Below are 21,751 nucleotides of genomic sequence, written 5' to 3'. Positions count from 1 at the left end.
AATTTTATTAATTGCTCACAAATCAATAGACACAAAAGATTAGGTAGGTAAATTATTTTGTTCTTCAGAGACACTGTTATCCTAGAAATTACTGTCATGAAGGAAAACTTCTTAACATAAAATCCAACTGAAGTGTGTGCATTTCAGTGTCCCCAGACAGCAGCAGGGAGCAGACCTGAGCTACTTCAGAAGAGCAGCAGCCCCTAGTGGCACCCTGACACTGCCTCCACCACAGACCCACCGCCTGGGTAACCCACCAGCTTGAAAACAAAATTCCTACATGGGAAGTACTGTTTTCAGACTTCATTGTCAACATACAAAAAAATTAAAGGTGTAAAGTGAAAAATGTAATATGTATATTTATTCTTCCATAACTGAAATTCAGGCAAGAGCTGTCCCACATGTAGTGGTGAAGGCGTAAGCCCAACAGTAACTACACGCTGCTAAACCCTTTCAGTAGATGACATGACTATGATCATCTATTTGGTGACCGGGAAACAGAAATAAATAAAGAAATATGACATTATTTGTATTGTCTTTCCAACCTGACTGCCTATATAGCAGAAAGCTGACCAAGAAAATAATTATATACACTTCTGCTTCCTTAAAGGTGCTGTGCAAGAACCATACTACAAGTATCCTCTGCAGTTTGAACTGGCTACTGCTTCATCTCAAGCTGCAACTCAATGTACTGAACTAACCACCAGAAACTGCAGTTATCTGTCTTAGCTTCTTGAAAAATTCCAGTTTCTTCTCTTTCCTATGTTATAAACAGAACAGATTTCCCAAAGGCTATACTAAAACAGATTCTAGAGTCAATCAAAACAAGAAGTTAAAATACAAAACCAGCACTAGATTTGTTGACATAATTTACAGCCCCACAACCATGACAGCTTAAAAGTTTAGTGCACAAAAACCACAGAAACAGGGTTTCTTAGAATAGAATTACACATTTATTGTTCACATTTGAAATAATTTGGTTCCTCAATGAACCATTGAGAGTCCTAATGTATCTGTAAACTGGGTATCACTATAAAACAATTTAAAATGCCATGTAAAACAATATTATGTATGCATCTGTTTCATTTCATGGCTTCTCAGCATAACCACTCTATTTACAAATATATAAAGATTTTGCACTTTAAGTCATCTGAAATATCAAAGAAGTATTTTCAAGTCACACAACTTAATAAATATAGAACCTGTTTTGTTAAAAATCTACAGTATACTGTACATTCAAGTTGAGGCAAAAGAAGTTTTAATGCCAGATAGACTTGAGACATAAATGAATGTTTCCAATAATCAAACAATTTCTAAAAGTGCTATCTCTGCCTGTGATGAAAGGTAACATTAGGATCCAATATTTCATTACAGTCAAGTTTTCAGACCATTGCTTCATTCACAGCATCAGAGCTTCTGTTACTAGAAAAATATCAAAGCTTTTATATATTTTTAAATTATCTTCAAGAGTTGCAAAAAAAGGAGGCAAAAAATGGTCTAAAAAAAATAAAAGCCACATGCACGCACATACACACACACACCACAATTCAGGTCACCACATAATCCTCTAGAAGAATGATCAAACTCACAGCATTCTGTTTCACTTTAGAATAAGTTTATGAACAGATCTCTAACAAAAAACCCAACAGGCAACCCTAGGAAGTCTAAGGCAGTTATTCTATGTGCAAGTTTCTACATAGAGTGTCAACTCTGGAGTCTTCCCATAACTTTGTGCATTACTCTGTTTCTTCTTTGTCACGTTCCACCCACTGATTTGGCTTGCTATCTCCAGCAGGTGTTTTTGATGCAGCACTAGAACTGGGAAAAAAGAGAATATTACAATGCAAATAAATTATGCTTTGGATAGAAACACAACACTGTTTTTATAATATGATGCTTAATACGTTTTGCTATTGATATATATCAATCATAAGCCTTAGATTAGGCTTTCTGAAGTTATCACAGCTTAGTCTCTGCTCTACATAGAGTTTTGAATTAAAAAAAATACAACATCTGCACCATCATTTCAGATACCTGTTATGTGTAATATATTGAGACATCTGGCAAGGTTCTGGTGAAACAGGAACACTCAACACACAGTGAGGTTTTCTTTGAGATGTAGATATCGCTAGTCGATTATCTTGGTCAGAACCTAAGAGATGCACACACCATCAGTTAAACTACAGTGCAACAAAAAAACATTTGAAGGACTTGCTTCTTAATGTCTTCTACTTTAAAAAAAAAATAAAAACCCAACACAAACATCTTACAGCATGCCAGTAAATCTTACTGTTATAGACACACGATAAAATTTTCTAAGTATATTTAATGCTATTGAACAAAGTTAAAATTAGGATTCTAAATTTGAAAATTAAGCACTTACATACACAACCACCACTGCAAGTAGTCATACTGAAGTTTAGTCACTGACATGTAAAGTTTCTGGCTTTATAATTGATAAAGCATTTTTAATTCTTAAGTAAAAACTTGTCCAGCATGCATATGCAGTAATTAACACCAACACAAGAACTCAAACGTGTCAGAATACAGAAAAAAAAAAATATGCAATAAGTTAGATGCCTTAGCATTTATATGAACTTAACCATCACTAAACTCAGTGGAAAGACGTGGGCAAACTTGGCAGGACTAGATCAATCCCCATTAGCTCTTCCTCATATTTAGATTTCAAAACTTTCATATGAAGTGGAAAAAAATAATTTTATTTTGTATTTTACAGTATTCATCATAGCACTACAGAATTAAGAGCTTTTGGACAAGTTTCATGAAAAAGAAAAAACTTAACATCAAAACAATTCTAATGATAACTTATGTAGTAATATCCAAAGGGAGTATGACTCTGTGTGGCAAACATTTTTGTTTTTATTACTATTATCTAGTAGCTTAAGGTTAGGATATACAAGATTGAAGAATGCCCTTCAGAAGAAAAAATATGGCATCAAATACATCCAGAAACTCTAGTCTTTCAACAAAGGCAATTACAAATCAAAAGCTTTAGTGTACAAGGAATTTTAAACAGATCTCAAGTTGCTCACAGATCACTAAATCAAGTTATCTTTTATGAGCAACAGCCAAACAATCTCAATTCTGTTCCTAAAAGTCTTCCTACTGTGGAAGACCATTCCATTTCGCACTTACGGCAACACTACAGGAATTGCACAGAGGAGAAACAATGAGAATGCCGAACATATGAGGTAGGCTTACTTTATCTAACAAGAATACAAAGTCAAGCTATCTTTACTTGCTAGGTGTTTCACACATTTAGCTTTAAATGTTGGCTGCCACAACAAGAACCTATTTAACAGAGATTGTTGTTACTTTTTCCTCCCCAGTCCCTTTTTATTTGTCCCACCCCACCTCCCCACCCCTTAGAAAGTATTGTAGACTCAGTGGTGAAGACCAAAACACTGCACATGCATATTCAGGCACAAGGGGATGGGAAATAAATTTACCAACTTGAAATTTAAAAAAAGTACAGGAAATGAAGTAAAAAATACTTTCAATAAAAACAATATTCCAAACTACATCATGCAGCCATATTTTCATTATCTTTTCTGAAGAAATTACTCCTTTATGAAAGTTTGAATCTTAAAATTCAGTTGTTTATTGCTCAAATTCATTTTCACCATTGTTACACTCTTTTCACTATTTCTTTTTCTTAAGTGTTGGTTTTTTTTACTGAATACATGTACGCATGTTTAATACTACCTTATCTCAATTAATGCTGCCATCGCCACATTATGATGCTCTTATTTCCAAAACTTATTTCTAATCTATACAGATCTCTATAGGTCATGATTTCTTCAATAGCCTTGGCAATTTATACGCTCACATTTAATTTAATTTAGTAATTCTAAAAGTTCCCTGTTCTTAATAGCTGTGCTGTCAGGTACTTGACATTCACCAGCTCGCTTCACAAAAATAAATTCTTTATATAAGTAATTATTAGGGAGGGAGTTATCATGATTCCATTTTTAAAAGGAGATTTTGAATCATCAGTTATCTTGACAGGTAGAAGCATACATGGTAAAAATCAGCCTTGGGAAGTTTTGGTTTTAATAGTTTTGTTCATTTTTGCATCTTCTAGTTGAAAGGGAGGAAAAGAGACATTACAAGAACATAATTTGAAACAAATACTTGCTTCCTAGGAAGGCACTTGGAGCTGTCACATTTTCAGAGTGCTTGCAATCAGTAGACATACTTAAGAACTGTTGCTTCAGCCACGTTCCTCTATCTTCTTCAAATGCCTTTCTCTAGGAAAAGAAATGACATTTTACACTTAGGATGACAAGAACAAGCTTAGTGCACATTAAACTGATGCTATTCTATCTAAGAAAACAGAAGTAACATGTCCATGTAATTAAGGAGAGCCAGCAGTTTAACAGAAGAATTAAATCACGTGAGCAAGCTTTCAATCCAACAAGGATTAGCTAAGGAAGCATTCATTTACAAGACAAACCCCACGGTTTGTTTCACGGAAGTTTGACTAGTCCTTTCTTTTCACTGTTCTCCATTCCAGTGACACAACCTCCTGTCGCTGACTCCAATGCTCCCCTTCCCCCTCAGGGCAGCACCACCTCTTGGAGGTAGCCCTCATTTCTGGGCAGCTGCCACTGAGGATTACAGCTTAAATCTCAACCTTGAGCCGTCTCCTAAACAGATAAAAATGGCATTGAAAATAGCACTGATTACTTCTGCCTGAAACCAGGGCAGAACGAGAGGGGTTATTTTATTTTCCAATCACTCTGAGCACAGAAAGTGAAAAGAACAGCTAAAAGAGAACCTCCAAAAGATCCAATGGCTCTGAAATCAAGCAACAAGCTATTTCATCTCCCAAACCCATCAGTGAAATAGGACATCTCCATTATATAAAAGTATTTCTACTATGTCAGTAGAAAATAGAGCAAGCTGAACTCCAATGCAAATTTCCACAAGTACCTACAAAACTTGCAGCATTGCTTCTCTTGTCATACTGAAGCACTTTAACAAAAAGCAGCATGGGTAGTTGTGCTTATGCTGCAATGTAGTCCTAAACTTTTCTGGACAAGCAATCATCATTTATTATCACTCAAGACTTTTAAAGCTGAATTCAAGGTCCAACATGAAATTCACAAACTCATTAAAATGCAAATATAATTAAATGAAAAGTTGAAGAATACATATCTATATGTAGTGGTCTGAGTCAATATTTGTCACCATGTTAACTACGGTTGTGCCGGTATCTAAAGTAAAATCTGAAGTATTTTCTGTTCTTTACAATAAATTTTACAGTGCAAGAACAAAAAAAAAACCCCAGATGTCTGAGTCAGACAAGTTGTCTGTTTAGCTCAGTATTCTGTCTCCAACAGTGGCCACAAGAGATGCTATTTATGAGATCATGTGAACCCGGCTGCTCTCTGCACTGCATACCCTTGGAGGTTCCCATACCCAAAAGTCATTTGATTAGAGATATTGGAAGGCACCCCCTTGCCCCACCCTGCCCCCCCTTTTTGTATCTATCAGTGGACATGCTGCTCCTGAGCTTAAGCAACTGCTTTTGGAACCTGCTGGTATAGATCGCCTGTGGTAGCAAAATCCAAAAGTCAACTACCTGATGTATGAAAATGTACCTTTTTTGGATATGTTTTAGACAATTTCAAGTTTCTACGAGTTCCCTCTAGTCCTAATCTTGAGAAATTTGGTGAACAACAGTACTGCTTTCATCTGACCAACTGAATCCAGTTTTATAAGTTTTAATCCCATACTGCTCTAACTTCCCCCTCTGCATGTCAAAGCAAGTAGTTCTGTGAGCAATTTAAAGTCCATTTTTTTTTCCTTCAATGGCTATTTTTCCTGTTGTATCTGGACCACCACAGTTTCACAACCACATCATCATGACCTCCTTTCCCTGCTAAACTTGTAAGCCCCTTCATGTTCTTGGCCCTAACTATTGGGGAGACCAAAGGACACACATGCTAGAGCTCATTCAGTGACTTACCTACCCTGACTGCCTTCCAGTATGTGTGGTTACTGGCCAGCTTAACTACAAGAATAAAACAGATAATAACCCTAACAAAGGGAAAGGCAGCAATTACTCTGCACTTCTGCAATAGTCATTGTTTTTCCACAGAAGTTTAAGAATCTTTGAACCTTTGAAAACTCAACCCTGCAGCCAAATCTGACTGAAATTTCCATAGGCCTTGCTTTTGTAGGAAACCAAAATTAAGCAGCATCTAATGAAGGATTTAGTGATTAAGTGGACTGATTTTTGGAAGTACTTAAATATTTCAAATGCTGAAACAAAAAAGGGTCATTCCAGTGGCAGCACCTGTATTTTCCAATACACACAAAAAACCCTTGTTTTTTTTAAATGCCAACAGAATGACCTACAATAACCAAAGACATGTTTTATATGCTATGGGAAAGATCTTGCTCTACAGATGTTAGCAAACAGATATTGTTGGATGGCTGCAATGGTTACAATCAGTAACTTATCTTCCATAGGAGTTCCCTTTTCTAATACCTCCAGTCCTAATCTAATAGCAGCTTCTGTAAAACTTCTTCGCTCCTTCTCAAAATTCTTTTTTTGTTCTCGAAATAGTCTCCATTCCTCCTGAAGACGCTCTCTTTCTTCCAACAAATAGCAGTCCTGTAGTATCAGAGTGGTGTCATCATCGCATGGAGACATAAGCTGCTGCTGCAGATACAAAGCAACAAAAACACAAACATTAATTTGGGAGTGACTGTTAAGAGGTCCAATATTTCCACAGGTGCAGTTTTATCAGAAAATGGTTGAAGTTTACTATAGAAACAAGGTACTAAGTATGAAGCTGGTGGCTGGTAGGGCCAGAATTTCAAATGGCAAGCAAAATGTCCCTGTTCAGGCAGGTGACCTCAGTCTTCCTCACCTTTGTTTATCCTTCAAAATTATTCCTACCAGGATTAGAAATTCATGAAGATACTAACCAATCCACTAGCACACCTATACTCAGACCAAACATTAAATATATCTTATTTAAAAAGCATTATCGAAGAATGGAGAAAGGCTCAGAGGTGAGAGAAGTGGCACATTAAGAAACAGAAAGCTTAGATTCAGTTGAGAAAAATAAGAAAAATTAAAGCCTACTACCTGTAAGAGCTGTTGCTGAGTTCTGATCATTTCTTTACATTGCTGAATCTCTAACTCTAGCTTTTCAGTTTCCAGCTCATGGTCTTCCCTTGAAATGACATCTTTTTCATTCAGAGCTCCCGAACGTACACGTGACACTAGGAAGGGAAAAAAAGCTACTTAAAACCAAAATAAAATCCCTCCCATCGGCAACTCATAGTAATAGCAAAAGGTTTTAGACTGTATTTATTTCATCCTGAAAGACAGATACACAGTGTATTCACAAGCACCTCTATCACAGACAAGAGATCTCAAACTGGTGCTACACATGTAATTATGCACAAAATCCAGTTTAAAAAAAAAGCGATGAAAACAATAGCTGTTTCACATTCCCTAAAGTAAAGCAAGCATCTGCACTGCAATAAAAGTGCCACACAAAAAAAAATCCCCACTTGTTTCAGCAGCTATTTAAAAGAAAAATCAAGACAACTGAAGACTTCCTTTCACTAACATGCTGTTAGCCTGTTCTTCAGAGCTCATTTTTGAAGGGCTTGTGTGTTCATAAGAATATGACAGTAACTATATTTATCACAGATATAAAAAGAAAGCCTTTTTGTTCAAGTCCTGTGAAGGAGAAATGGAGCTAACAAACATTGTGTGCATATTTTCATTCCAGTAAGGGAACTAATTAGAGAGGAACAAAATTTCTTTTGTATAATTACATATTGCTTTATTTAATTTCATGCATAGCTATCACAGTGATTGTAATGAACCAAGTTTTGATGCCCTGATGCCAATTTTTGAACATTGCCTCATAAAGGACTAGACTATGGCCATCTCTATAAACAAAACAAAATAAAAAAACCCAAAAAACCCACAAAAAGAGAGAGAAAAAGGTGACTCCAAGAAAACAGAATTTTTCCTGATGCTTATAACCATTTCTTCAGTTACTTATACCAAATCAAGTATTATTCAGAACGAGTGTTCTTAAAATCCTTTCTATGGTACAAACATATTCTCACAGACCATCTGCTCCTTTATTTGCAATTGCATGTGTGACCTTCTCAGTCTTATTCTTGACTGCAAACTTCCCTGTGGTAGCAGCAGCATTTGCTTGCATGGGAAAATAATACTAGGAAAGAATTTTATATATTTTTAGCCATCTTTTAACGCTGTTTAACAGCTGGAAATGAGGAGAGTCCAACATACCATCAGCCAGTTCGTTTTAGAATGCCACAAGCAGCCTCAGAGGTATGGATGTGGCAAGCCTAGACTCCTGAGAAGAATTTACGTATTTTCCATCTATTTACTTCAAATTGATATACCTGCATTACTTGGAAATCTCAAAGAGGCGGGGAAAGGCAACACACACTACTACCAGGCCTGTCCTTTCAAAATAAAGTTATTTCTTCAGAAAGTTGTTGTTTACTGTGTCAAACTATAATCATGCCCTTTCTCATGATAGCGGCCTTGGTATGCAATTGCTTCTCTTACTACCTACAATTAAAACTCACACAGAAAAATGCCAGTCACAAGCCCTTTTAAAAAGTCTACCAGGTCACAATTCCTCCCATTTTAGCTTAGACAGTAAGTAAAGTAAATCCTAAGAGCACAATACCAAATGGAGTTATCAGTAGCATGTTATATGTACTTGTAATACAGTTAAGTATCACCTTGGTTATCCAGCTTTTCAACATGATTTTTCAGCATTCTCCATTGCTTTCTAATGCTGTTGGTAAGCTGCTCTCGCACAGTTTCACAAGACAGCTCCCACATATTCTCTTTATTTAACTCTCCAATATCTTCCTCCAGGTCTGACAGTACCTGTAGAAGCACAAAGAAGCCACCGAAAACCACTGTGTATTTGTTTATTTAAATATGCATGTAGATTTAATTTCCTGAAGAGAAAGAAAACCCTTATATACAGGAGACATTTTTCCATCCAGGGAAACTGGACTGTCATGGAGTTCAGTTCCCTGACAGTATAATGCTGAATTGACAGAAGTGACCCGGCAGTCCCCAGAACCCACCACAGAGCATCCATCAGGTAGCAAGTCCCATTTAGTCTCACTCATCTTCAAGCTAGAGAGATTCAAAGCACTGAGTTCTGCTGTCAAACTTCAGCAGCAGCTGCCCAAGAACTCACTATGCAGCATGAACGGAATGTAAGACAACAATTTTATCCTGTTGATAATTTAGTAAGGCAGGTACAAATTACTTTTTTCCATTATTAAAAAAATAAAACTACACTACACACTGAAGCTAAAGAGGAAATAGCATCTCCCTCTCTCACTTCTATTTTACACTACTGTTCAGACTTCAAACCTGAATGCTATCTCCAAGAGCTACGACAAAGTCTAAACAGTCAACAGAAGACTAGCCCAGGACCAATTTAGTAGATTTAAATTGAAAAGCTATAGCCGTTTGAATATCTGGGATGAATACTCCACTCTTTTCAAGCATCTAAATCATATACAATCCTCTTTATCTACAAGCAGATAAGAAATATGGGATGGGAAGTACAAAACCAAGAAGTTCAAAAGCAAAGTAATTAATTTACATATGCAGTAAGCACTTTCTTTCAAACCTGGATCACAGGAGATCTTAAGGAGCAAAACAGCTCTTTTTTTGTTTAAAAAAGTAGTTGTTTTGTTTGGGGTGGGTTTTTTTTGGGGGGGAAGGTTTTTTTTGTTGGTTGAAGAGTTTTATGTCACTTCATAAAGAAACATCATCTTATTCCTCTACCTATATTTATATATGCCACCACAAAGAAAACCCAGCCTGGAGCAGGCCTGTGGATAGCATTGCTATTATAGGACAGTCAGGCTGTTTTCACGGCTGTTATTTTGCAATGTGAAGCAAAACGATAAATGATGTAAATGATGCGACCACATCACTAGCTGCCACGCTCCAAGGTGTATGTTTCCTTCTAAAAATCTCTTCCTGTATTTCAACTCTTTCTTATGCTCAGAGATACTGTCTCTTATTGCTACAAGACAGATCAGTTAACCTTCTAGACTATTCCCTACATCACACTGACATCAAAACAGAACTGCAACTTCTAGCAAGTAATCAGCAAAAGGAATAAGCAAACTCTGATAAACAATGAATGTGCAGTGTACTGTTCCATAAAAGTAGAGTATCCTGTATAAACAAATAAATACTTAAAGCCTGGAAACAAACAAAAAGACCCCATAAATAATTTTACTTGGAAATCAAACATTTTCCTTTAACATACCAGCAGCTCTGCAAAAGGAACTAACAGCTACTCTAATCCATGTACTATAGGAATGCACCATAATTACATTTCCTCCACTCCCATGGATCCTGTGGGAAACTTGGTTTCTCTGCATAAGCACCTTGAAAGCTAGCATCACATCTTCATATGGGAGGTGGACAAAATCCAAAATATAGGTACCTACTGCATTTAAAATTCAAAGTGTACTTTCAAGCTTTCCATTGACTGACTGGGAAGAATACACTGGGTATTCTTTACAGACAGTAGAACATTGAAACACTGATGGATTTCAAGTACAGATGTGCAATCCACTGCAAGTGCCACAACAAGTTTACCTTTTTTCTTTCTTAATGATCTAATTACTCCAGCACTATACCAAGCTACAACAGATTTAATTCAAATTGAAGAATACTTACTGGCCCATCTTCAGACCTTTCTTTAGGTTTCTGTTTCTGTGGTGGGAGAAGTGAAATAATCTCTTTCTTCATTTGCTGAAGAACTTTTTTCAGCTCAGCATTTTCCACTAAAAGCTGTTTTTGGCGTTGTTCGTAATCACTTAACAGAACTTTGTACATTTCTTCTTCATTTCTGGAAGAAGAAATCTTACAGTAACAACATAAAAGCCATAATATATGCTTCAATTAATGTTGTTCTAAGACAACTACCTGGCTTCTGTCTTATCAGTCCTCCATGCACCTCTCTTCCCATCAGCTCTACCAACATAATTTAGAACTTCCATTGCTACAAATGAAAAGGATATTTTAAAGTGTGAAACAACATGCAAATATATAAATATTCAGATGACAAAAAACTACATGTAAATGCAACATTTAGAGACCACATTACCCAAATATCTCCCTCAATCTTCAGATCCATATGAAACTGCATTGCCCTGCTTAACGAAGTAATACTAAAATAATCAAGGAAAGACGACAGTTTTGGTGTTTGTAAATTCAGAGGGATGTATTCTCATCCTTTCATCTTTTTATGCATTTCTTACCGGCACATTCATCCCTATTTCAGCCTTTATATCAATGGAGTATCGATTCTAGCCTCTCTTCTGGCAATACCACCAGTTTTATCTCCAGTTTAAAGTAAGCAACTTCTTGATGTTTCACAAGGTGTTTCTCAAAACAAAGAAACTTGTCTGTCTACATTTGAATAAAACAAATAACAAAACAAAGACCCCAAAACAACACATCACTACAGATTAGTGGTCCAAGTTCAATTCTAGTTAGCTATCAAGCAAACAGTAGCTAGATTAAAAGAGCCTGTTATTTCGACCTCCCTGATACTTGAACTAGTATTAGCCACCTGGAGTCAAGAACATGCCACAAGTAAGTTTTGCTGACCTCAGGGTGAGGCTTCTAGAGATTACCGAGCTGATACCTAAAGACTCAGTGTAGCCAAAATAGTGTCCTAACCTGGTTTAGCCTACCCACAAGCACTTTCAGAAAACTAAATCAGCAGAAAACCAACCTGGCAACAACAGGAATAGTTGCCTTCTAGTTTAGTGAACTAAATCAGCTTACTGAAATAAAACATGCGCTACAGTTGGCAAATAGCTGAGTGTTTCAGAGTTGTCAGGAGGGATAAGAGAGGAGGAGCAGGACTTCCGTTCCACTGGAGAAAAATTATATAAATACTCTAAGGCTAGACACATGAACCAGAAGGTGCAAATATTTTTATCAATTACATAACGCTGATACCCGTTTTCAGCAACAGACCACAAAAAACTACACTCATGCTAAATAGCACAGAGGAATACCTTAAACACAATTTTTGGGCAGCACAACATATGATAAAGGAGATTTCCTTTCTCTTCATTTCACATAGCACTAGATGCTATGTCTATCTTACGTTACCTTCCTTCAAATTTCTCATTGTTATCACGAGTAGACTGTGGTACCTCAAAGGGAAAAAAGCTCATGCAGTGTTCCTTCCCGATTGTAACTGGTGGGCATAATACAGTGTTTGTGACACTGTCCGAAGTCTTCTGATGGTAGCAGTAGCAAGAAAGTAGTGGAGACAATTCTCTAGCTTAGGAAATAATTCCACATAATTCTCCCTAGTAAAAAACTTATTTTGCAAATATCTCCATCTTGGTTTGTGCTTCGTAAACAATCTTATGGAACACAATATACAAGTTTATTAGTCTTTCATAGTCAGCTGATGTGAAATATTTTATCTTTTATGTAAGATTTTAACATCTCAAAAAATCTACAAGAGGGGGACAACATCGACTTTAAAGATACCCAGAATCAAAAGATTTTTAACATAGAGAATATGCTATTTTGCTGTAGTAAAATTCAGAGGTACTTACCTATCTTTTTGTCCTTTTTGTTCATCACTAACTGATGCAAGCGTTCCTTTAATTTGTTATATTCTCTCTCTTTCCTCTTCATATCATGATTGTACTGTGTAGCTCTACTTGAAATTATATTCTGTAACTTCTGTACCTAAAAGCAACCCCACAAAACCTGTATTTTTTCAACTAAAGTATAAACAGATACTTATTCAGAAAACTAAAACAAATACATGAAGCAAAATGATGCTTCTATTAAACTGTATTTCTAGTGAAAGGAAGTGACAAGAGGAATCAGGAGAACACTCCCAGCCCATGGACTCTGACCTCAGATTTATCTCAGGGAATTTAGTTTCTTTTCTGCAGAAACCAACAACATAAGCAACATATTATAATACTATATCTCCTCTGAAATACAACTGAACTAATGTTCTGCCAATTCATGTAATCTTCTTTAACACCTTTATTGAACAGAGCAGAGAAAGACATGCTTTTAGTTTCCGTAATTAATGTTCAGGATCTAGTTTAGCTTTAAAGTATGTTTATAAAGTTCACACTAAAAAAAAATAAGCTTTTCTTTGGGGCAGCAGAATGCTGGAAGACAGTCTATCCCATTTAGTCTAAAATACCATTAAAACATATCATAAAGCATTCTTGGCCTGTACTCTCAATACCAGTGTGGGGGTTTTTTTTGAATCCTCACTTTTAACCTTGCAAACATATAGTACATTAAATATTTTAAGCTGGAACTTTCTGATGTTCACTATATACAGATAGTACTGTGATTGCTAACAGTATGAATGTTTATGAATGCAGAGAACACTCACAGAAACTTCAGAGCCATGTAAAGTACGGGGAGCAGGGGGAAGAGCACACTGGAAACAAATACCAAACTAAACAGTGTCTTGTATTTCAAAGTGTTTTCTGATCTTGGTTCTTCCAAGACTCCCCAGTTTAATGAGATTCTGCTTTTGGGCTGGGCTCCCCCTACCTCCCTTCTCTTTGGTGTTTTGCTCTCCTCTACGTTATAATAAACCAAAACCACCAACAAAAAAACCCCACCCAAACAAAAGCTCCTATACATGTATGTTTGAGGATGTGACTGAATCCTGTTGACATCTCCTATTTTTTTATATTTTTAAACATTCTAAGATAAAGTTATGCTGAAACCTATAGAAAGCCTCAGAAAACCGCACATGTGCATTTCTGCAGCACTCTCTGTCATTGTTATAACTTGGACCTATCCCTTACAGAATCTCTTTATCCATATGTAACATGCCAATTTCACTTCGGTGAAGAACAACATTTACCAACAAAAAAGTATTCCAAGTTAACAATTAGGAAACTCCTTGCAAAAAGTCATATTATTGAATATCTATGTAATGACTTGTGTTAATGTACAAGACAACTCACTTCATCCTTTTCATTTTTAAGTAACTGGTGCAAATTTCTGTTCTTGCTTTGCAGTTGTCTGTCTCTTTCCTGAAGTCCAACTATTTCCCTTTTAGATAATTCCAACTGTTCCTAGAAAAAGTGTTGATAGTTCATTATCAATAAGAATTAATAGCAAAGGATGAAAAGACAAAACACCTAAACCAAACTGCCAAACCACTTCACTTAAGTTCGCCTATATTTTTGACCTCTGATGTTTTGGGGATGATCTTGCATTCTGAATGACAAGTTAGCTCTGTTTTCTGGAGCAAGAAGTATGATTCTCCAGTACAAGAAATAGTGCTACTCACAAGAAACAAAAATTTAGCTTGGTATTTGACAGATGCTATCTTATACAGTTATTACTTTCTCATTACAGCAGGATTCTGTAATCATATCTATATCGTGACAGTGAGACAGATACTAAGCCACCTGTAAGAATTTGGGACTACAGTATTACTAAAATGCTTCTGTTAAATAATCAAGGGAACAATTAACACAGATACGCAGACTGTGACCACAGCAAAGCAAATGGGACATTTCACAGAGAGTAAGGCTAGACAGATGATCTCATTACAACAGATTACGCAAAACTAGCATTTCAGAAGTTTTTCTACAAACATGAGACTCAAACAAACCTGAAATTGGAAACTTAAATGACAGAGCTAAACACTATATACAAGCTCTTTTTCTTTGTATTTGTAGTGAGCTACAAATGTGCAGAGATACTTAAACAACAAGAACTTCTAAGCAAACCACATCAGAATACAGGTAACACCTGTAGTGGAAATCAAGAGGTATCTGCATGGTATCTGAAAGAATTTGCATGAGAAACCTTACAAGGTGACAGCTAAGTTAAATGCCCAGGCATTGAAGGAGTACTAACAAGTTCTTCCCCTCCTTCACCTCAAAGCCATTTGTCTAGGGAAAGTAACTGCAGCATTCTGGAACCTAACATTAGCTAGTGTTTGTACAAAAATAAGCACAGATACACATGATTTTTTTCATGTCACATCAAAGTGTTTCTACATAAATGACCAATCTCAGCAGAACTACTATGATTTTGAGAATCTATAGCAGTATATGTCAAGGGGATGGTGCTGCCTAGCCCTAGTGAAAAGCAAGCCTAAAAAGCCACAAAACATGCATAGAAGTATTTTCTTTTTCTTGACAGAATCAAGGAAAATACACTCTAATATGACTGCACATACAAGTAGCAAGATGTAGCATAGGCTGCGGCTACTCCACAGTGACTGGCCTTGGGCATGTATTTATCCTGTGATAAAGTGAAGCTTAGTAACTTCAGTTTTGACAACAGCTTCTGAGCAATTCTTACAAAGAAACTTTGTAGTTGGCTATCCAAAGAACCCAACAACAAATACATGGAAAAAGCTACAGATATGAAGACAGACTGATAACAACCCTGTGACACACACCAGAAATGCCACCTACACTTTCACTGGTTACAATTATATTGGGAATTTATCTTTTAGAGGTGGACGTACCCTTTTAAGGAATACTAAATGATATCAACTGTAGTCTTTAATATTTTCACCCACAGCATGCATTAACACTTCCAATCCAAACAGTCTTCCCTCTTCCTTGATTAAGGAGGCCATAATTCTCAGTAAGTTTTCAGTTCTCTCATCAATTCATATTTTGTTTACCTTACGGAATTTTCAACTAGAAAAATACTTAAAAACCCCAAAATGTACGTAAAAATACAATTGTAGATTAGTACCGTGGAGAAAAACAAACAGAAAAACCCACTCACTGTTAAGAATGTACAGTATCTGTTAAACATAAGCGCTGTATAATATTAGTGGAATTATCTTAGGGTTTTACCTTTAATTTAGCATAACAGTTCTGTAAGTGTTCCATATCACTACCCAGTTTCAGATGCTGTATTTCTACTTCTTCCTGAGCTCGAAGGTTCTTGTGCTGCAGTACAAGCAATTCATTCATGCAATTTATGATAGATATTAAATTTAATTCTTTTCCTTTAGACTCCGCATAAATAGAAGGAAAGCCCAATGTTGTCAGTTCCTGGTAAAAGACAAGGGGTGGGGGGGGAGTAGGAATAATAACTGGATCAATGTCTCACAATTCTCCGAAAGAGGAAAACAATATTGGGTGAAATCCTATACAAAAGAGCATTGGGAGGGAGGCGGAATCTTATTCCCTACCAACTCAGGCTTCTGAGCACTGAGAAAGAAGCCTTTTTAACCCAGGGAATCTTTACTATCACAATTGATTTAATGTCACCTTCACACAATCTCCAATAAACACAATCTGGCTTACCCTGTCGAGATAGGATACACTCTGTTCAATATTCTCTTCTGTGCAGAAGGCACTGAAAAAGCCATGCGTGCTTTTGGATGAAGGCAGTGGCAAGCGTAGCACTTGTGAGTTCATGCTTGAGGGAGATACCTTTTTTGCTGAGGTATATTGAAAAATATTTTTGCTATCTAAAATTTAAAAACATTAAGAAACAAGTTAGTGCTAATAGTTTAGGGGACAGACCAAAAAAAAATTCAAGTCCAACTATTCAAATTATTATTTACAGAAATCTACAAGCCTAGAACATCATATATTAAATAATTTGCAATGAAGAAAAAAAAAAGCAGATGAACTTCCGCCGAGGATTTAAAGACTCAATAACATTTTAAGGTATTATAGCTCTCAAATTTTACTCCTCCACCAAGAAAACAAACACCCAATCTTTCTTTCTAATTGGCTTGCTATAAAACAATATTTTTTTCTCCCACAGGTGCAAAAACTCTGCATTTAGTGAAAATTTAATAGAAAGTACAATATCCTTATTCGCACTGAGTGTATGCTGTAATTTACTCTTCCACTAAGTAGAAGCAGGCAAGAAAATATTTACTCCTTTATTAGATTTGTAATCAATTTATGAGGCAATTAAATTTAGAACAAGTAAAGAAACATCTGAAAACAGAAGAGATCTCAAAAGGTGTGATTAAAAAGAGTGTGACCGAGATATATATATATATATAGATATAGATATATAGATAGATAGATAGATATAAATATAAATATAAAAAGGTTCTAAGACGTGTGTGAAAGGACCGAATTTTACCACAGCATTTCGGTAAGGACTCAATCCAAAACAAAGCACTGTATGTATTACACATTATTTAACATTCTGCTGAATTAGTCAAGTATGTCACACACAAAACTCCAAACTCTCTCTCTTCAGCAGCTATAACATCACTGGCAAAGTTAGCAAATCCACTAAATTCAAAATATTACCAGTTTACCTGATGACAGCACTGGCACAGTAATAGCCTTCCAGTCTCCCATAGCAACAAAGACAGGCAGGGTACCTGAGCAACTGGTTCAGCAGTGAAGTATTTAGTACAATTGCTGGCAATGTACGTTACGTAGGCATCTCCTAAAATAGCAAGAGCATTTCAGATTAACAATAGCAGCTAGTATAGCCAGAAGATTAAAGTGGGCATAGGAGAGTGACTATTGGACTGCAGCCACACAAAATTTTCCTACTTCTTTACATAGCATTTGGAACACAGTAAGTGCAGCAACTATTACGCTGTAAAAATGACGCATCTATCTGTATTTAGGTACCCTTAAACTTCACTAAGTCTTGTAAACCATTAACTAAAGCTAAAATGCCATCCACACATGAAAATAAAGACACTGTAGATAACTCAGTTGTTTTTGCTGATATACAGCACAGAAAACACAGCAAGCCAAATGCTGAATATTTTCCTGACATAACCAGTAACAAATTTTATTAATCACAGAATCACAGAATGTTAGGGATTGGAAGGGACCTCAAAAGATCATCTAGTCCAATCCCCCTGCCGGAGCAGGAACACCTAGGTGAGGTTACACAGGAAGGCGTCCAGGCGGGTTCTGAATGTCCCCAGAGAAGGAGACTCCACAACCTCCCTGGGCAGCCTGTTCCAGTGTTCCGTCACCCTCACTGAGAAGAAGTTTCTTCTCAAATTTAAGCGGATCCTCTTGTGTTCCAGCTTGAACCCATTACCCCTTGTCCTATCATTGGTTGTCACTGAGAAGAACCTGGCTCCATCCTCGTTGCACTCACCCTTTATATATTTATAAACATTAATGAGGTCAAAAGATAAACTTACATGAAGTTTTAACATAAATCTGTCTGACTTGGATTATTACTTAAAGAGAAAGATAAAGGCACTACAGAAGATGTATTGGCAGAGAGAAAAATTCTAACAAATATTTAACCATTTAACTTTAATCTATACATTTAGTTATACTGCCTTTGCCTGGCAAGTTTCTTGCTTATCTGCAGAATCTCCAAAATTGTTGAAGAAAGCAAATAGGAGAAGCAGCCTTACCCCATTGGCACAGCCACTCAGTACAGCTCTGGCCTTTTGGAAATGAGAGAAAAAAAAAATTCCACACACTTGTAAGAAAGAACACATCGACTGTCCCTTCACCCCACCTCCACCATCCAGTAAGAGGGCACATAATAGCATTAGAGTTACCGCACTGCTGGAGACTTAAAATCCAGCTCAGACGTTTTGGATTTGGACAGAGCAACCCATCAGCTGTTATGTAAACAATAACACTTCAGGGAAACAAACTTTCCACCTGACATGAAAGAAGGCTCCCTTTTTCCAATTAACACTTTAGAACAAAAATCTCAAGCCAGTTTTAGATGGACTCTGTAGACTTTTAGAGTACAGGGATGTTTTCCCCTAGCCCCTGCTGCTAGCGTTCCAATAAACACACTCTGGATAAGCAACTTCAGAATTTCTGGCACTGCAACATTGTATTTTTATCACTGTGGCTAAGGCTGTAACTTGGGGAAAAAAATAAGAGAATCAAGGAAAAGAAAAAAGTGTGCTCTGTTATCCATAAGGTCTCTTGAGAACACGGATTAGAATCCTTATCTACATTTCAAAGCGCAGAACACAGTGCCCAAAGTAACACCAAGTTTTTAAAGATACCATAATGGTGCACAGCCACATGCTCAGCACTAAGAAAATAAAATATGCAGCTGGATGAATATTTCTCCAGGTTCATAAACTTGCTTGGGAAAAAGGTAAACAGTTATTCCTCAGATGAGCTGAAAGGTTGCAGGAACTACTAAATTACATATCAGAACATACAGTAAGGCAGCAACAAAACACAGTCAATGCAACAATCTAGTGGCTGTTCTTGTTCAAGAAGTGGGTTTTTCTCTGGACATATTCATTTATTTATTTTTTTTCCCCTGTAAAACCAAGATGTCCAGAAACTAACAAAGTGAAGGTTCAGATTCTAAAGACAAGAACTGACTTCATAGCAGAAATCTGCAAGGTATAATTTTTTTTACTCATCCAAAACAACTGTGCTTTTAAAAATGGAATTCAAAGTCAAGCTAAAGATTAAGAGGACACATTTCTTACACGCACATTTCATTTCTGTTGGATCCATCAGATAGAGACGCCTGCAAATGTAAGGGAAAAAAGGCAAACTAAGCTACAAGTGTGTTCTCATTACTGGCATCGCAATCCTACATTCTAATAAGGTATTTCAAAAGATTGTTAAGAAACTCAAGACACACAAATTCCATTAAGGACTGTTGAAAAGTCTGCAAAAATACCACTCACATTTCAGATATGCCCTTACTTTCAAACAGACTGGCTTTTATTCTTTAAGAGGCTGCACACCCATTAGGAGATCTTATCACCTAAATTCCCTCAAGGTACAGTATTGCCAGCCCACAGGTCTCTCTACACTGACAATACTATTCTGACCCACCATCTATCAGCCCGCACAATGTTTGACTGGAAGCAGTTACAGGACTAGTCCAGGCATGGGAACGCAACAATTCTCCAAAGTTTAGCCCTGCAAGCCGCACACAGATCCATTCCATGTAGGTGCTTTACCAAGACTACCCTCCAGTGACCCACTGTTTTCAAGTACACCATCAAGAGGGCACAAAGAAAATTGACACACAAACTCAGGCTCAGAAGGATGTCTAGTGAAGACAAAGAAAGCTACAACACATAGGCAGTATAATAATTTCCAGATAATACAACTATATTATTAGCACATTAATCAACCCTGAGGGCTCTAGAGCCTTTTGTCTTGAAAAGCCCACCTGCAGTACACTGCACACTGTTTAACACATCAGATTAAACAACACCCTCAGCAATTTGAAGATTTGGAAAGCAAACTCAAAAGCTTCCTCCAACTGTTAAACCACTACCCCAAAGGATCTTAAGTTACATATCATCAAACAAGGGCAATAGCTTCGAACCAGTAATCATTTCAGAGAGTGGCCAGCATTTTGTACTTGAATTGTCTTTACAGGCTGTATTTAGAATTAAACTGAGATGTGCAGAACGAGACAATCCCATGTCAGCTGCACAAGGGAATGCTCCAAGCCTTTAGTGCCATGCTGAGATCATCTCATCAGTTGCACGTGGCTTCTACTGCAGTTCCAGACCTCAGCCACGACTTCTAAAGCTACCTAGGGATTGAGATCCATCAGATAGATTTCCTTCCAAGCCTAGGCAGTTGCTCTGGAGCAACACAGCTCAAAATAGCCTCCCTGAAGCATGCAAGAGCTAAAGATGAGCATTCCTGAGGAAGACCACGTGGATGTAAAATTAACCTAGATACACTATATTCAGAAGGAACTAGTCACCTTTAGTACACTACAATGTTCTCTTTAACCACCATAACATACCAGTGAACACGTTCACATAGATAGAGGAGGAAAATGTTAACTCTGAAGCACTATTTTATTATGGAAGAATAATAAAATACATAAGAAAAGTAATTGAGGGATGTCCCTAAGTTATCCTAGTTATTTACAACACAGAAAGACTTTAACCAAACAAAAGTAGTAAGGAGGTTTTGCAGTGGTTCCCCTCTTCCCCACCCCTCCTCCTCAAATCCTCGTTGGGAGAATATGCAGTATGGGAAAAAATAAAGTAAATCAAGTTTTGCTGTTCCCCAACATCTAATACTAAAGTAAAAAATCTGACTGACTGCAGGTAGGAAAAGAACCACTGAACAGCCAAAACAGCTGTAACTACTTAATAATTTTCCTTCTGTGCCCATTTTCTGTACATAGGGATTTGTTGCAGTTAGTTGAGGACTTGCCCAAAACCTGCCATGACCCAGCACTTGCTATAATAGATTTGATTCTTCTAATTGTCAGAGTCACTTTCTCTCCCAAGCAAGTAATTCCTGGAGTGTACAAGGCCGAGGTGGACTGTCAAAAAAAAAAAAAATGAGCCCATGATACCCAGTTTCAAATGTTTGAACATAATGGCAGAGCCATCTCACTGCAAGAATGAGTTTAAAACACAATCAAACAAAAAACCCTAAACACACACACACCCGTTCCCAAAATACTCACACTAAAATCACAGAGACCTTGACTAACACCAAGGAAGCAGTAATCGAATCAAGGCATTCAAGTGCTTGTTGGAACAAGTGAAGTACAAAAACAAATAAAAAACCCACATGGCATGCTATGATGGTAATAACATACCAGAACTTGATTCTTAGCAAGGCATCTGGGGAGTTTTTTGACAAAAAACAGAGTACAGGAGTAGTTCCACAAATACCTACATGATTCACTAACAAACACATTTTTCAAGAATAAGTTTAATCTAAACTTCAAAAATAGTACATTTCACAAATCCAG

The 21,751-nt window shown here is 36.8% G+C and overlaps 1 protein-coding gene across 1 annotated transcript; it reads right to left on the bottom strand.

The window, feature by feature from the left end:
* Nucleotides 1-1,736: 1,736 nt before the first annotated feature.
* SSX2IP (SSX family member 2 interacting protein) lies at nt 1,737-17,403 on the bottom strand. Its single transcript, XM_065657261.1, has 13 exons — nt 17,361-17,403; nt 16,381-16,547; nt 15,925-16,125; nt 14,062-14,172; nt 12,667-12,802; nt 11,009-11,084; nt 10,760-10,931; nt 8,779-8,929; nt 7,127-7,263; nt 6,521-6,694; nt 4,160-4,271; nt 2,035-2,152; nt 1,737-1,818 (listed from the first exon to the last, which is right to left on the bottom strand). Exons 1-13 carry the CDS (start codon nt 17,401-17,403, stop codon nt 1,737-1,739), a joined length of 1,680 nt encoding a protein of 559 aa, XP_065513333.1.
* Between the last annotated feature and the right edge of the window lie 4,348 nt (nt 17,404-21,751).

This window comes from Caloenas nicobarica, chromosome Z (genome assembly GCF_036013445.1).
Source record: "Caloenas nicobarica isolate bCalNic1 chromosome Z, bCalNic1.hap1, whole genome shotgun sequence".
Taxonomy (NCBI): domain Eukaryota; kingdom Metazoa; phylum Chordata; class Aves; order Columbiformes; family Columbidae; genus Caloenas; species Caloenas nicobarica.
The sequence above is the reverse complement of the archived record's forward strand: the minus strand, read 5'-3'. Positions and strand labels throughout refer to the sequence as shown.

What these genes read in the sequence shown, in the direction of transcription:
- SSX2IP (XM_065657261.1), bottom strand. Translation starts at nt 17,403, where the DNA reads ATGGGAGACTGGAAGGCTATTACTGTGCCAGTGCTGTCATCAG. An exon ending in ACTGATAAGACAGAAGCCAG is followed by an intron (nt 10,932 to 11,008) that starts GTAGTTGTCTTA and finishes TTCTTCTTCCAG; the next exon opens with AAATGAAGAAGAAATGTACA. An exon ending in TGAAAAGCTGGATAACCAAG is followed by an intron (nt 7,264 to 8,778) that starts GTGATACTTAAC and finishes TTCCCTTCCTAG; the next exon opens with TGTCACGTGTACGTTCGGGA.